Genomic DNA, 16,526 nt, shown 5'->3' on the forward strand with positions numbered 1-16,526 from the left:
GCCATGTGTGTTAACCTCTTTCCTTGTCACTTTTTTTTTCTGTCTTTTCTCCCCACCCACCCCCCACCCCCTCTCCTTTCATCTCCACCTTTTTTCTCTTTCCCTTTCCTTCCTTGTTCCCCCAGACTCCACTCGCTCTACCTAAACTCCTCTGTGACAAATTACTCCTGGCGGTTGATTTGTTGGTTGTCAAAAGTGCTCCTTGCGCTGCCATGAAGGTGGGGGTGTGGGCAGGAGAAGAGGGTGCTTCTCTCTCTCTCTCTCCCCCCTCTTTGTTCCTGCCTGTCGTCATCACCTGTCCCTCGCCTCCCCCCCTCGTCCTCCCTCATATGTGCTCTCCCTACAACTCAGTGTTGAGATGTCTCAGTGGAAATTGATATTCTGTCTCATAAGATCTCATTAGATTAGATGTTGTCCGTGTTTAATCAGCTCACACATTAGGTTTCCAACCCTTCTTCTGACAAGACTGTTTTGATATGTTCTAGTTTGTGTCAGAAGAAGGGTCTCGAGGAGAATCTTTTGTTATTTATGGAGGAGGAACTGAAGGAGGAGCAGGAAAGAAAAAATAAAAATGCGAGTGAGAGATAAAGACTTTATGACAAAACTATAAATGTCAGTGTTTGTGATAGGCTGCCTTCTGTAGTAAGCAGCATGAGCAGCTCCTGACAAAGAAATCTGTATTTTTCTGCATGATCTGATGAATTAATATAATAAGCTGCTTAGGAGACTAATGTACCTTAATACACTTCGTTTTGCTATTCCTGCAAAGATGTGAAGATTAAGACACTTAAGCTGATAAGTATTTACCAGACAATATGCATACTGTTGGAGTGGGTGATATGGTTAAAGAATATGTTCAAGCATATGCGATATACATCGATCAGCCAAAATATTAAAAGATACGGTACAATGTTGTGTACGTCCCCCTTGTGCTACCAACCGTGGACGTGGGACTTTTGAGGATACACTGTGGTGTTTGACTCTGAGACATTGGCAGCGGATCTTTTGGGTCCAGTGGGTTGTGTGGAGAGGCCTACATGGATCAGGCTTGTTCCAACACATGTCATGGATGCTTGATCAAATCGAGATCTGGAGAATTTGGACGCCAGATCAAAGCCTCGGGCTCTTGGTCGGGTACCTTGAGCCTTTCCTGAGCAGTTTTGCAGTGTGGCAGGGGACACTCTCCTTCTGATGAATGGTGTGATCAGTATGGCTCATATACACACACTAACCAAATGGGGATTGGTTTATCAGTTCTGTTAAACACCTAACAAATAAAGACGTTTAACCATATTGATTCCAAAATTCTGCAAATCCTATGCTGCCATAAAACAGTTCTGCTCATTGATTTGTAGCATAGCCAGCGATGGCCACACACAGCCAGAGATATTAAAGGGATAAACTACCTCAGAATAATAAATACAGCAAAATCTCTTGGCGGTTGACAAATCTCCTTTTTATTTGTATACACAGTACTGTGGGTTGTTAAGTGAATATGTGCACATGTGCAGGAAACTGGGCTCTAAAAAGCTTCTCCCTGAGTCTTTGACCTTGAGATTTGTCCTGCGAAGTGGATGATGACTGCGGGCTGATGCCTGAACACGAGGATTTGTCTTCACCTTTATCCAGCTTATTCAAGTAACAAGTGTTGTTTCATATTAGCGTGTTAGTGCTTTTTCCCCGCATCCAGTAGGCGACCGTTCCCACTGTATCGTCTAATGCTCGGTGATGGCGGATTGATGCCGCTGTCTGTGGAGTGTGTGCCCGTCAGATGGCGTGATGTTTATAGTGACAGCTGTTTAAGCTCAATCTGAGGTGATTTTATTTCATTGGGTGTTTGCCGTTTTGAAAAGAAACTCATGTCCTTTCAGTCTCACTTGCTGCTTTATTCACTAACAGTTTCTCTTTTGCAAAAGTAATAGAATATCTGTTTTCCTTTCAACCTCAGCTATACAGAAGCCAGATTGCTTTGTGTATCGCCATCGAAACACAGAGGAGAGCATTGCAATCCACTTGTGTTCAAAAGTCTAAAACCATCTTGTCTCTCTGTCTTTGTGTTAAAAGGGGGGGTTAAGCTTTTATACTATAAATATGCCATGAAAATCCCACTGTCAACGACACATTTATTCTAAGGCCTGTATTAACATAAAAATGAGGGCTTGTTATACAGTGAGATTTCAATAAAAAGAACACAAAATGCATTTAATGAAATTCAGATGCTGGGCCCTAGTTCCCTGAATCTCATTAAATGAGCTTTGTGCTGTTTTTCCATCTTCTCTTTGTAGAAGAGGTCCTTGAGTGCCCTTAATAATGTGGCAGATTTCATCATATTCCTGATTTAAAGAGGACAATGTCTGTCTTGTTCACTTGTTCTTTTCCATGCCCAAGCCAATCTCCACAGATGTAGTCGCACAGTTCCTGGATGTGGCTCGTGATAATATTCCATCTTGTGGTGCATTTTCTTTTAGTTACTGAAGTTTTGTTAAGGCTCACCGCTAACTCGTATTCTCCCTCTTTTTCTCCCTCCCCTCCCTTCTGTTTCCCTCTGCATAGGATTTGGTTTCATAACTTTTGAGAGTGAAGACATCGTAGAGAAAGTCTGTGAAATTCATTTTCATGAAATCAATAACAAAATGGTAAGTCCACACATTTTTTTTTTCAATTTCAGGTGGACGTTGAAGGATTAATATTTGATTTCTTCTTTTCCCTAGTATTAATAGCATAGCTGGAGTGTGTGTGTGTGTCTGTGCATATGTGTGTGTGTGTGTGTGTGTGTGTGTGTTCATGTTCATATGCACAGACTAACACACACACACACACACACACACTCTGTGGGTCTCTGGGTCTCAGGGATGGGAAAGCAGTGGTGTGTACTGCCCACAAACCGTGAAATTGTGTGGCTGAGTTCTGCCTGTCAGGCTGAGGGACGGGAGAGTGGAGCCTGTCCCTCTCCTTCTGAATCCCTTACCACACACACACACACACACACACACACACACACACACACACACAGGTGGAGATGTCCAGGGATGCAACAGGGAAGCTACTGGCAGAGGCAGAGTTCATTAGTCAGGGATTAACACCTTCCACAGAGTGCCAGTGATGCTTGTTTTATTTACACCAGTAATATGGTCATCTCAAAGCTCTACAGAGTTCAGTAGCAGTTTTCTAAGTCATCGTGTGACTTATGATAATTGACAGGAACCGTCCTCAGTGTAGCGAGTGTGACATTAGGTCCTCCTTCACCCAGTTCCACCCTGCAGGCCTCTTGAGAAATCCTGCATCATTTGAGCGGTTTTGTGGATTGTGATTGACTGGAGGGAATACTCGCCTTACTGGCCGTTCAGTGGGGCTCCTTCCATCGCTGTGTGTCTTCGCTCTCTCTCTCGCAGGCTTTTCCTCAAGCCGACTGACTGACTGGCTATCTGACTGACAGGGCCAGTGTAGTAGAACCATGTTCACCAGGGACCAGTCCAGGTCACATATGACCCCAGTATGCATCCCTACATGTCTCTGCACTGCATCACAGTCAGTGCTCAAGACTGGAACACAAAAAAGCCAGAGTGTGACAGAAATAACTGTTTGCGCATGGAGGATGTCCTTGTTGCAGATGTTGCAGACCCTTTGACATGTAGCTGTAGCGCTGTGTAAACACACAAATATCACACATAAGATAAGATAAGATATGCCTTTATTTATCTCACAGTGGAGAAATTCATATCGTTGGTAGCAGCATTCAACAGAGGTACACATATACGAGACAGGAAAAAAATAAAAATAAAGAATGTACATATAAATAAAGAGAAATAGTGCAAACAAGGAGAGTAGTGATGGCTTTGCTATTACACATTTAATGTAATCTCTGTCTATTTTAATTCTGAAAATGATTCAGTTTGACAGTATTTCTTTAGGAAATATTTCATCTTAGAAACATTTCTACATGAAGGTTGTTATTTTTTGTTTTCCTCTCCAACTTTTACCGTGTAGAAAAATGAGCAACTCCACAGCCTAGTTGTAAGAAGTTCTAATTAGATAATAATTGGATGGTAAACAGTAGTTCTAATTAGGAGTCTGAATTTGCTTAATAAAAAAGTTCAATAGTGTAGTAATCATTATTAATTCACAACATACATTATTATATATAAATACATTATTAAATTTGCAGCACAACATTAATTAAGTAAAGTGTTTGGAAAAACACAAGTCAATTATTCAAGTTATGAATACGCAAAGTAATACAGTCTGAACACTGCTCAGTGTTCAACAAGTGATTAAGCAAAACACAATTTGGCGCAGCTCACGGGCTGGAGAGCATAAAGTAGATGAGAGTAACTGTCGGACAGGTCTAGCACTTAAAACAAAGGCCAGTCCATTTGTGCTGTATTGACGGAACACGCTGCGCATCGTAGCCAACAGCAAGTGCCTGTTATCAGACAGTATAAGACACATAAAATCTCCTGCTACATCGCCGTCTAGCAGGTTTTATGGGAGAAAATGAGCACATGGTATATGCGTGGTCAGCGGTGAGGTGTGTACACAGTCGGTCCGCTGTAGCTAGCCCAGCTGCTGGGAACATCTGCTCGAGTGGATTCAAACTCAAAAATAGTGCCATCACCGTTGCCAACTTTGATTGCCCAGGGAATCTTTGGCATTTCCATTCCAGCAGTAAATACACATTATATCCACTGAACGGGATGTCACGCAGAAATTCTTCTTCAGCATTATTGGAAGCGTCTTTAAAATACTGTTGATAGGCATGTGGGAAAATGTCAATGATCTCCTCGATTCATAGAAAGCACGTGTGCTGCCCCAGGGGATGCATGCCTCCAAACTTGCAAAATCACCAGCAAGTTTCTTCCATTTATCCCATTGCTTTGCTATGATATTGTAAGGTCTTGACCTTTGCATTTAAATTAGTAAAATTGGAAAGCACTATGCGTCAACTTCTGTTGTTTTAACCCAGAGAGCCTGACAGACGCACTTTTCATCCGCATGAATTGCTCTCTAACTACTTATAGCGGCAAGGTGTAGCATATATCAAATGAAACCACACAACTTGACCTTTCCAATGGTGCTTGTTACTTGTCGGTGTGACAAAGTGTCAGTGGTAAAAAAAAAAAAAAAATCTTGAATTTACATCAGATTTAATCATAGTTACAACCTGCATACAGCTGTGCATTCATCTCAGCCCCCATTCCTCCTGTTTGAGTTACCCATGAACTTGTCGTTTCATAGATGTGTTAATATCTGCATATGTAACTAGCTGTGCAGTGCAATTATTGCAGGCCAACATCACGTCACAAGAAGGAGGCAGAAGTAATATTGTTATGAAAGCAGATCAAACTTCTGTAAAGTAACATCTTTACTCATGTCTTCACCCATTGTCTTTCTCCTGGCTCTCGGTTGAAAAAGTCACAAAACCAACATCGTTTCATAACACAAGTCTACCACATAATAAAATATACAGCAGAACTTACCCTTTTACATGACACTAGTTGCTTCTCTGTACCCCGAAGAGTAATCCGGTTTTGAAATTATTTCTGGGTTGTCTTCAACACAGGGCTGACATTTTATCCCACTTCGTGTGAAACATAAACACTGCAGAGTGGATTTGTTTTTCATTGCAGTGAGTCCAAAGTTGTGGTCAAAAGATGTGCAAGAATAATATTTATTTGATTCTAGTTGTGAGTCATAGTAAATCACACCATCATGAATCTGAAATTAAAAGCAGAACAATATCACGATGCAAAATATTTCCCTTTATATAGAGGCTGATATAATAAATCTGGAAGTATTACCATAACAAATGACAGAGTACCTGGTCAGTGTTCTGAAAAGATATGGTTAGCCCCTCTAATAACCAAGATAAGAGCCTCACAGTAAAGGTTGTTACATTAACCTGAAAATGGCCTCGAGCTCAAACGTTGAATATGCTATATAGGGACGACCTGACTTGACATTGTTAGCATAGGGATACAATAATATTCATTCATTCATTCAATTCTTCTGATTCTGATTCTGATTCTGATTCCACATTTTTTTAAAAGAAGCATTTTGTTGGGATTTACTGTCTTAAGACAGCAAGTAAGCTAAATAATAATACTTGCTTTTTTTTATTCTTTTTCTGCACCTAAGTTGCTCTGTATCCCCACCTCATACATTGCAACTGAAAATGTTATTATTATTAGAGATTAAATATATATATGTGTGTGTTTAGAAAGAGTGGCAGAGAGAGATATTCAAGAAATTAAAGGCTATTTTTGTTTTCCCATCCTCTCTCTTTTTTACCCTGCCAGCAACATCAAAGCTGCCTGTGATGCAACAGTCATTGCATGCAGCCGACTTACCGATGTGTCACAGTTAAAGACAGTTACTAATATTGTTATCAATATTTAGCAAACCTTTTTGCTATGCCGAGTGTAAAATGAGAAGTTGTTACGATGTGGACCGGAGAGCTCGCGTCTCTTGCACTTTTAACCACATGCAGCTGCGATGTGATACACCGTTGTGCGTCGTGACACTTGGCAGGGCGGGGCCCAGAAAATGCATCAACCAGCACACGACAGCAAAAAGCAGTATTTCTGTCCTGTGTGTAGTTATTCTTTAAAAAATTGTGACACATGAGGAAGCCATGCGACCCATCTGGGAGTCCCAGAAACCTTAACAGAAAAGATGAGAATTATTGAGGGGCTACAGTGTGAAAGGACAGCACAAGAGGCAGTTTTCTAAGGCTTTTGTCACCTTTGTAAGGGTCCCTCTTGGCAACACCTGCTGTACATTAAATATCTTTGTATACAGGAAATACATGTGACCCTCAGATCTTCTACAAAGTGCTGACATCTGGGAATGTCGGCAAAGAGAAAAGAATTTGGAGTGTGTTAAGAGCATTTTTCAAAGGCACAGAAGGTTTTTACCTTAGTTGCACATAGGAGAGCACTAGTTATCCGGTGTCTGAAGCACCAGAACACAAAATAAAAAATGCCTCCTGTCTTCATCCTTATGAAGTACTATACAGAAATAGACCTCATCCATCCTCCCCATGAGTGTTATCTAAGATGGTTCCTGAATAATTGATGCAGACAGAAATTCCACCCCACTTGGGAGAGTTGTGGATGTACAGGGCACCCCACCTTCTCCTTGCCCGTCCTCTCAAGAGCTCTGGCTGTGTAGTGGGTCAGTGCCCACTCAGATGTGAGTGACTGGACCTTTTAAGTGACTTGGTCAATCACCCTGTGTTCTCGTGCCACCGAGGCCTCACTCTCCGGAGCATGTCCTCTCTGTCACTGTGAATTCTGCCTCATATATAATTAAAAATAGGGTGCTGCTTAGCAAGAGTCTCATAACCTGCCCCAACCAGCTGCACTGACTTCTACATCGCCCTGCTTTAGTAAATGTAGGATGTGATAAAAGTATTGATTATCCCCTCCAGGGCTCCACCAGATTGTTGAAACATCCTTTAGCTACAGCTGCACCTACCCTTGAATTAAAACCAGTAAATATTTTGGAGTAAAAATCAATAAGCAGAGGATGGCTTGACAGTTTTCAAATACTTTTTTTAACGCTTTATCACTCCCCCCACATATGTGAATGTCTATATCGTACCGTGGTAAGGCAGCACCTTCTTACAGCTAAGAAAAGGGGGTTGCGAAGTCTGTTTTCTAAGACAGGAGTCTTTCCATCACTCCCCACCCTGCTGTTATGCATGCGCAGCTAATTCATAATAATACCTATCAACTATTGGCTCTGATGAGCGAGCAGTGTGCCATTAAAATGGACTCACATTGGTTTTAGTCAAGTGCTTCAAGGTAATGTTCTTTAATGTGTTATTTTTAATATTCAGCTCGAGCGAATGATCACAACAGGAGGGAGGAATTTTCTGTTAGTCGTCAATTTCTCACTGTGTCTTCCTGACATGACCAACCAATTACTGCGCTGAGAAGGAGAATGAGCTCCGACTCTCCAAGACGCTGTGGAGAAGAGAAATATAGGTAGGCGTTTATACAACAGCCCATAATATATACCTTGGATGCAGATGTACTCTGCACATCATATTGATTCAAGCAAGGGTTTGAAGGGAGAATTTAACTCATACATTATTGTGGATACAGCATGTGTTATACAGCAGTATTATGTCATGCATTGTTTTCACTAAAATGGTAGTAATGATCATTACTGAATATCTGCAGTGAGAAGATGAATTCAAGATTAACTCAAGAGGTGGTGTAGTTACAGTAAAATAAAGAATACAAGCAGGCTAATGTGGAAAATAACTCACTGTGCAAAACTTTGTTGCTTTGACTTTAATCCATTATGCATTTGAATCAGTGCGATATCTCAGTGGTCCCAAATTGTCTGTGCTCGTTGACAATGACCTCAGACATAAAGAGCTATCTTCATTGACAAGAAGAAAATGGAGTGCCGCAACAGATGGTACAGCCCCAAGAGATTCCTGATCTTAGAGTCAGTCTGGGATTTCATGAAGAGGCACAAGCAGCTGAGACGGCCTAAATCACCGTAAGAACTGTGGCAACTCACCAAGATTCTTACAACAACCGATCTATCAAGTACCCTACGAAAACTGTGCAAGTGCCTTTGTGCTGTTTTTAAAGTAAAGGGTGGTCCCACCGAATGTAGAAGTTAATTAACAAATAAATTATTAAAGGCATTATCTTAAACACCGTCACTTTACCTTCAGTGCTTGAGGGTTTTTTTTCTCAGTACAGTACTTTTTTGAAGCTTTCCTAATCTCGATGATCTAAATGCTTTTACAGAGGACTTTTAAACTTCTTGTAAATGTTAGGACTCAGACAGGAACAAGTTGAAAGTTGCCATAAGTAGCTCGATTTTAAAATTATTGTACCCCGTTTAGACTGTTCTAACTCGGTTTTGAGGGCTCTAAAGTGTTGCAGTCGGCAGATAAGTATCTAGCACAGTGTTTTGGGACTTCACTAGAGAGAGCGCTAATGAGCCTAACAAGGTCTCCCAAGTACGACACCTAAGATACTGAAATTGCTGTATTTGGGTAAAAAAAAAAAAACTAAAAATAGTTGCAGTCTATGTTTGCTGAAAGGGTTAGGTGGAATATTGTTTTAATTCGCATTAGCTGTGGAGAGGGAAAAAAGATTGTGTTAATGAGAAAAGGGAAACATGACAAATACAGTATGGCTACAGATACATGGTACAAGTTATACCTGGCATTTGTGGGATTCTGCTCGTGAAAATATAAAAGTCCAAATAATATTATACAAATTCAACAACCCTTGTGCTAATATTGCACCGGAAGCTTATGGAGAAAATACCATAAACCTGCTGTAAAATACTCCAGACATCTACGACTGCATTAGTATTATTACAGTCAAATTAAATTAGCATGGGTGCTCACCTGGTTGAGCGGGTGATCCATGAACAGGGCCAAAAGTCCCCAACAAACCAGCAAGGGGTCAAAACCCACTCACGACACTTTACTGCAGGTCTCTCCCCATTATTCTCCCCCCTTTCCTGTATATCTCTCCTGCTTTAAATAAAGGCAGAAAAGCCCAAAAAATATATATTTAAAAAATTAAAAATTAAATTAGCATAGCTTGAGAAACAGGGGACGTAGTTCCATTGATTTCAAGTAAAACTTAAAGTTCCCATACACTACAAGATAACGTTGCAGTTTCTTTAATATATAGGAATATTGTAGGGGGAATTTGGACAGTATAAAATCTTTAAAGTGATAAAAATCATGTTTTTAGATTGAAATTTTCTCTGTACTAATACTGCTAATCTTCTCTCCCACATGATTTTACGCTGCCTGCACAAGGCACCAATACATCCACAAAACTCACATTTAAAGAGTGAATCCACTGAATATTTTTTCAAAAGAAATAAAGAGACAGGTTCAGTGTCCATGAGTTGGAAGCTACAAGTTCCTGAACCTAGCACAGCCTCCTAACTGGGTGTGGTCTGTTGTGTTTGTGATCACACCCAGCGTTAGTGTAGCGTAACACAATTATAGTTATTGCAGCACAAGGTGTGGAAAAACCATATTGTCACTTCTGGTTAGCAGGGCAAGCCATATTAAAGTGGGTGAGGTTACCCTGTAATGCACAAGGAAATTAAATTAGTTGAATAGGTCAAACATAATGTTGTAAAGGAGCCAATTTGATGTTGTTTAGAGACTTTATTTACTCGCAGTATTTTTCTGATGATGCAAGACACTTAATAAGATTTAATTTTCCAGGAGTAGTGCACTTAGTTTAACATAACTTTATCAATCTGCAGACATTTGACTTCAGGGCTTCAAATTAGAAGCCATGAAGTCAAGTGTGTGCGTGGTGTTCTTCTGGGTCTTATATTGGATAAATCAGCCCTGGACACACTTGGTTAAAGCCATAGACTAAACTCGTTATCACTATTTTAAAGGAGATTTCTACAGAGAAATACTTAAGTCTCTGGGTTGTTGGAAATGTCTTGGAAAATATTTTTTTTAAAGAGGGAAAATCTTTAACAGCCTTTGAACATCAAGTGCCTTATAAGGGAGGAGAACCACCCTTCGGAGTAGTTTCAGTCCCTCATGGAGTGCTGCCTTACAAGTTCTGGACTGTAAGTAATTGGATGTTTACCCTTCATTGAAGAAGGAAAGCTTTGAGGGATGAAGGAGGTGGAAATCCACTCCGCACTCTGCTCTCCAGGATGTCCCATAAAAGCTCGATGATGTTCAGATCTGCTGATTGAGGAAGTGATGGAAGCCATTGGACGTCAACCTGATGATCATGGTCTCACTTTTGAATGTGTCTCCCAGTGTGTCTGGGGACAATATCATCTGGAAATGTAGACGCATGACAAGAGAACAATGTGGGCACCACAGGGGGGCACCTGTCCTTAGAATGACCTCGTATCCTTTAGCTTTTATACAACCATGCAGAGATATCATCACCACATAATGACTCATGTGAGATTGCTGGCCATTGAAGGCGTCATTTTGCTTTATCCAAACTTCACACATCTACCATTACTCAGTTGTCCTGTTTTTCAAATTGGCAATGGATACAAGCAAGTCAGGATGCAATGTCTGTTGTAAACAACAATTTTATGTCTTAGTGGCATACATTTTTTCTTTTGTTTTGGTCTTAACATAAGTATTATAGAAAGACCAGTCTCTTCAGATATTTGTTGTTGGTTCCATGTGGGAGAACAAAGCCTTTGGTTGGCTTGTATTAACAGAAACTGTTTTAAATCGTGACATTTCACATAAACCTTCCCCACAGCAACATTAATAAATTCAGTTAACTCTAAAAGTCAGATTTTTATATTTAGAACACCATCTGACCACTATGTTTTAATTTAAGTTCCCAGTCACTCTGTTCCTTAAATAACCAACTCATTAAATGGTTTCGAGAAACCTTTTTTCTTAACTGAGTAATCTCACACCACCATGCCTGACATTGGGCAGTCAGAGCCGTGACATTTCCTAACTATTCAGTCTATGTGTTTTGACTGTTCGGCTGGGAGTGGGAGCTGGAGTAAATGAATCACACTGTTTCCTTTCTTCAGTCTGCCAGTCTACTGATGGAATTCATTCACTGGTGAAGCTAATAGCAGCCGTACACCTCCCCCTCTACGCACACACACACACACACACACACACCACACCCACAACACTCGTCCCTGAAGGACAGTCATTGCCAGTCCATCCCGCCCACACCTTCCCTTTATACCTACAAGGTTAATATGTATGGGAGATGTATTGAAAAGGTCATAACTGGAGCGCTTCCCCGCTCTGTATCATAGGGTTTGTACATCAAAAACAAAGACGGTTGTTTGTTTCATTCTTCATCTGTGGGTTGCATTACTCCACTCATCAAGTAGTGCTTGAGTGGTCCTGAAAGTCCATGTTGGTGTATGCTTCATGTGCATGTGTGTGCCTTGTAATTTCAATATCAAGCGTAGGTTGTTTTTTTTTGTTAGTTTTATTTTTAGTTACAGGAAATAACCCGCCTGAAAAGACCTAAATCTTGATTTTAAAAACCAGAAGAAGACAAGAACAGAACAAATTGATCATCTGTTTTTTTGTTTGTCTGTTTGTTTGTTTTTCTTGCTTACCTGTAACCCTCAAATTAATAAGAATTTGCATGGACAGAGTTAGTCTCTTTACGCTGCATCTTATGGATTATTCTTCTCATGTACGTCACATTGTTGAGGCCCATCTCCATTCATTGATTAAATCCCCCAAAGTCTTATCTCTGTGTGTCAAATTTATGCATTTAAATTTGTATTTTTCCCATGAAAACAGTCCCTGCCTCTTTCTCCTTGCACCCTTCCCCACTTGCTGCAGCTCAAGCACACCAGCTCGCCTCATGCTCCGCTTAAACCCTGTAAAACTGCTCTATGCTACAAATTAGCTAATTGTAAGCTTGGAGTAATTCAGAAATACATTTGAAACTCAATTTGAAGAAGAATAATGATACAGAAAGCTACGCCCTGCAAGTTGGCAGTTGGTTGGTTCCTCAGGTTTGTTGTTTGTATGAAGCCCCAGAAGCCTGAATCTGTTTTTCAGATGCTCAGCGGTACACGACAGTTTCAAGGTAAAAGCGTTCAGCCACGGTGCTGACTGATTATTTTGCTTATGTTGTGTCTTCCAGTGCATTAAAAAAGACCTTATGGGAGTGTTATCAAGGTGCAAGACTTCTTTAACCTTTGCTTTTACTGTGAAAAAACAAAAACTGAATTAATACACCAAAAAGCCCTTTCAACTTTTTAACCAGCTTTATTCCCTACAAAGCATAATCAGGTAAATACGAGCATTAGTAATTACCTCAGACCTAAATTTATGTCATCAGGCTACATTTTCCAAGCTGAGCGTCTGCTGGCTACTATATGTCAACATCTGTCTTCTTATAGGCCACCGTGTTTTGGGGTCGTTACCTGATGCTGCTGTGGAGTATTTTATACTCACGACAAACTGGGCTACAGGTTGCTTGGACAAGAGCCAAGACTTGCTCTTTTTTTTTTTCAAACTGTTGCATGTTGCACACTGGAGTCTAACTGACAACGTTGCTCCAATTAAACCTCCTGCTTGGCTAGCAATGCTCGTCCAAGGTTTCACATAACTCAGTAAAAATATTTATTTAAGATTCTTGCATAGGTTGCATGCTCTGCTCTTTGACTTTAAGCGTTCCTTCCTTCCTGACGTTATCTCGGGCTATTGAGTGACACGAATCTCAAAGATAAGCTATCAACTGCAGTATATCAGCGCAGCAGAGGAGGAAACATCTCAATGTATGTCGAAAGCACGCAGGCTGAGGTAACCATACCTTGTCAACACCGCATGGCAGGAATCCACTTCAGCAGTCACCTGGCTTTCATACCGGACATCTGTGTGTGTTCGAGGCTCTCAGATCTCCTGGGTGCTATTTCTGCTCAAAACGTTATAACTTTCCTGGCAGTAAAAGCAAGGCAGGTTAATGGGGTGTCCCTTTTCTCAACAGGGCATAATGGTGCTCAAACACCTCCATTCATGATGTTTAAATTGTGGATCATGATACTTTTCACAACACAATATTGCGCTGCCTTCATAAATTCGAGAGTCCTTGACAAGCTACACAAGCTGTAATTCTGGAAAATACTTCCAGCTAAAAGGAGAACCTGTAAAACGGTGTGGCAAAAGGTTCATTCTGTAAAACATCCCACGTGGCAAAATTTGAATCTGTGAGCTCACAGCTACTGAACCTTTCACAGCTGTACATTGTCAGACTCAGAATTGTCTGTCTTCTTCATTCTTTGACTTAGTTCACTCTTGAAAGCTCCTGCCTCCCTCCCTCACACACTCTTGAGTGTCTGAAGCAGGTGAACACCCACACACTCACACCACCACAGAACCTGGCTCCTGACTGGTTTTAAATCCATGACAAGGAGCCCTCGCTCTGAATATCAAAGACCTGCATCTGAGAGCATGTAGGCATGACTCACACCCGGCTCTGTCTTACTCCCAGCAGGCTACCTGAGCGTCCAACTCGCTGGATGTGGCAGAGGTTACTGGAGGACGCTGATCAGACACCGCCATGTCTGCAGTGTAGGCAGAACTCGACTGTATTTGTCACTCAGCCATGTGAACATACGAAAATCCCAGCAGTGTGCTGAGATTTCTAACACACCCATTTGTCCCACCCGGCTCCTACTTCCACGCCGGGGGTCATTCTCTGACGATAAGAGTGCCTGTGCTCTCTTCAGCACAATGTCAAACCATACCAGCCGAGCAAGGAGGGCAGAGTAGCTGTGACAGCTACAAAGTGGCTGAGGGAACTGTGTACTTTAGTTGGTCTGCTTCAAATAAAAGGGCTGCTAACAGCAACAAATCACAGCTCTGCAACGCAGCAACTTTCCCTACTGTGATAGAAACCTTTTTCATTAGTGTTCCCTTTTTATATGTCTTGCTCACTGCTGGACATAGTGTACAGAGCTTGTTACGCTGTGCATTCAGCACAGCAACTTCGTATAGACGTGAAGATTTTCTTTAGTTTGGTAACTTGCTATAGCATGTTGTGTCTACCACTGTGCATGTATGAGTTTGTGTGTGAATAGTAATGTGCACCACTGGCCTGTCAGAGTTGCAAGCCTATTTGTATGGATGCCAGGCTATACCTTGGTTGAGGTGTACACAGAACTGGCGCAGTAGCCTGTCTTGTGCAGCAGGCCAGGATGACATGTGAATCGCAGCAGCCGAGAAAGCCCTGCTTAAGTGGAGGCAGTAGGGAGAAGCAGGCAAGAGCCAGGAGGCAAACAGACAAACAGATGGACAGGCTGATGCCAAGCAGGCAGTGGAGCAAATAGATTGTGCAGCATGGTGAACAGACTCAGCCTACCAAAGAACAACCAACAGACACAAGACCATGCCACCCTTGTCAGCCGCTCGTGCTTCTCTATAATTCATAGAGATAGGATAGATACGTGGTAAATAGGACTCTCATCTTCTCCCTTCTCCTCATCTGCCCCTGTCACATCCCTCATTTGATATGTGTTATGTAGGTGGAGAAGATGTCAGTCTTGCAAGATGGGAAATGAACAAACCGGTATGTGTGAGAACTGGAGTGAGAGAAATAAATGCAGGAAAGAGATGAGTGCTGCAGGTGGAATTGGACTGTGGGACACTGGGGACTTCAGCCCAGCAACAATACACAAAATACACAATACACAAACAAAAAAAGAGAAGCTTACTCGGTTTCAAAACACACATTTATGTTGTGATCAGCTTCAGGTTTTAAGCTGCCTTAGCCAAACCTAAATTAAAGGATTTTTGATTTGTCAAAAGAGGTTACTGCTTTGAAGATTATTCTTTGTTTAGATAAAAAGACAAAAAGCCTTTCACAAAGACACTGGACACACTGCCACACTGTGGGACTTTGGTAATGGCACTGCAGAACAGAGCTTCTGCTACCTTGATGTCTCGGAAACTCTTGGAAAGTATTTAGCTTGTATTTCCCTGAGGCTTTGAGCACATGCTCACTGGAGCAATAACCTTTGCTTTAATGCAGGAGGAGCATGATTGTAAGTTTTCCTTGGAGACTTTCCTCTAAAATGTGAGGTGCTCAGATTGACTCAGTCTTGTTTTTCCTCTATGGAAAACATCTAGCACTGTGCAAGTCAAATAGAAAACCACCTTAAAGAGCTGAGACAGCCCTGTCAGATCTGTCTGGTTGTGTACCTACACAGTCTTATGGTTTGTCTCTCTGTGTGTGTGTGTGTGTGCGTGTTTGTGTGTGTGTGTCCGTGCATTTTTGTGTGTGTGTTTGTTTGTCTGTGTACATAGGTAGAATGTAAGAAGGCCCAGCCCAAGGAGGTGATGTTCCCACCAGGTACACGAGGGCGAGCCAGGGGTCTGCCCTACACCATGGATGCCTTCATGCTGGGGATGGGCATGCTGAGTGAGTCATACACACATCATCCACTCTCACTATAACACACAGATGCAAATACCCAAACAAGTGATCTACATAGACAGAAACATGTCTGTCAAGCAACGCCTAATACATAAAAATGATGTTTTAGGTGACACTTCTTTTTTTTTTTTTAACCAGCTTGTAGATATGCAAACGGGGTGTCAGACATGCACGCCATTCAGTCATCAATTCCTACCTGCTAAAAAAATCAACTTATGCAAACCCTTGTCTAGATAGCCCCATTAGGTGGGCGCTGCCCCTAATTAGGCCGCTTCAAGGTGTGCCACCAGTGGCCACTGTGGTCTATTTCTGGTTGAGTCTGGTACAGGCAGCCCCTGGGCATATAGGAGCAGACCAGCACATTAGCAGGCTAAATGAAGAGGAAAATTGGTGTAATGTCATATTAAGGATTCATCACTGTGCCCCCCTTAATGCGTAATGAAGGGGACACACATGTCAGGGAGAGATCTCATCTACAGGGACCTCAGCTGCTGGCCCACCCCTCTTCATTACCATCCAGCCCATGCCTGTGGCCCTTTTTATTTAACACTATTGCACTTTCTCCCTCCCTGCCTCCCTACTCAACCTCTGCCTGTTCGCCTGTCT

The 16,526-nt window shown here is 41.7% G+C and overlaps 1 protein-coding gene across 8 annotated transcripts in view; it reads left to right on the forward strand.

Moving 5' to 3' along the window:
• LOC103359323 (RNA-binding protein Musashi homolog 2) overlaps window positions 1–16,526 on the forward strand; it is a 249,750-nt gene that overhangs the window by 184,672 nt on the left and 48,552 nt on the right. For all 8 annotated transcript variants that reach the window (XM_008284605.1, XM_008284604.1, XM_008284606.1 and 5 more), the window contains 2 exons: window positions 2,554–2,636; window positions 15,791–15,905. In XM_008284605.1, the coding sequence (XP_008282827.1) occupies window positions 2,554–2,636; window positions 15,791–15,905 (198 nt within the window). The remainder of the gene's footprint in view (window positions 1–2,553; window positions 2,637–15,790; window positions 15,906–16,526) is intronic.

The sequence above is a fragment of the Stegastes partitus genome, unplaced genomic scaffold (assembly GCF_000690725.1).
Source record: "Stegastes partitus isolate 25-593 unplaced genomic scaffold, Stegastes_partitus-1.0.2 Scaffold366, whole genome shotgun sequence".
NCBI lineage: Eukaryota > Metazoa > Chordata > Actinopteri > Pomacentridae > Stegastes > Stegastes partitus.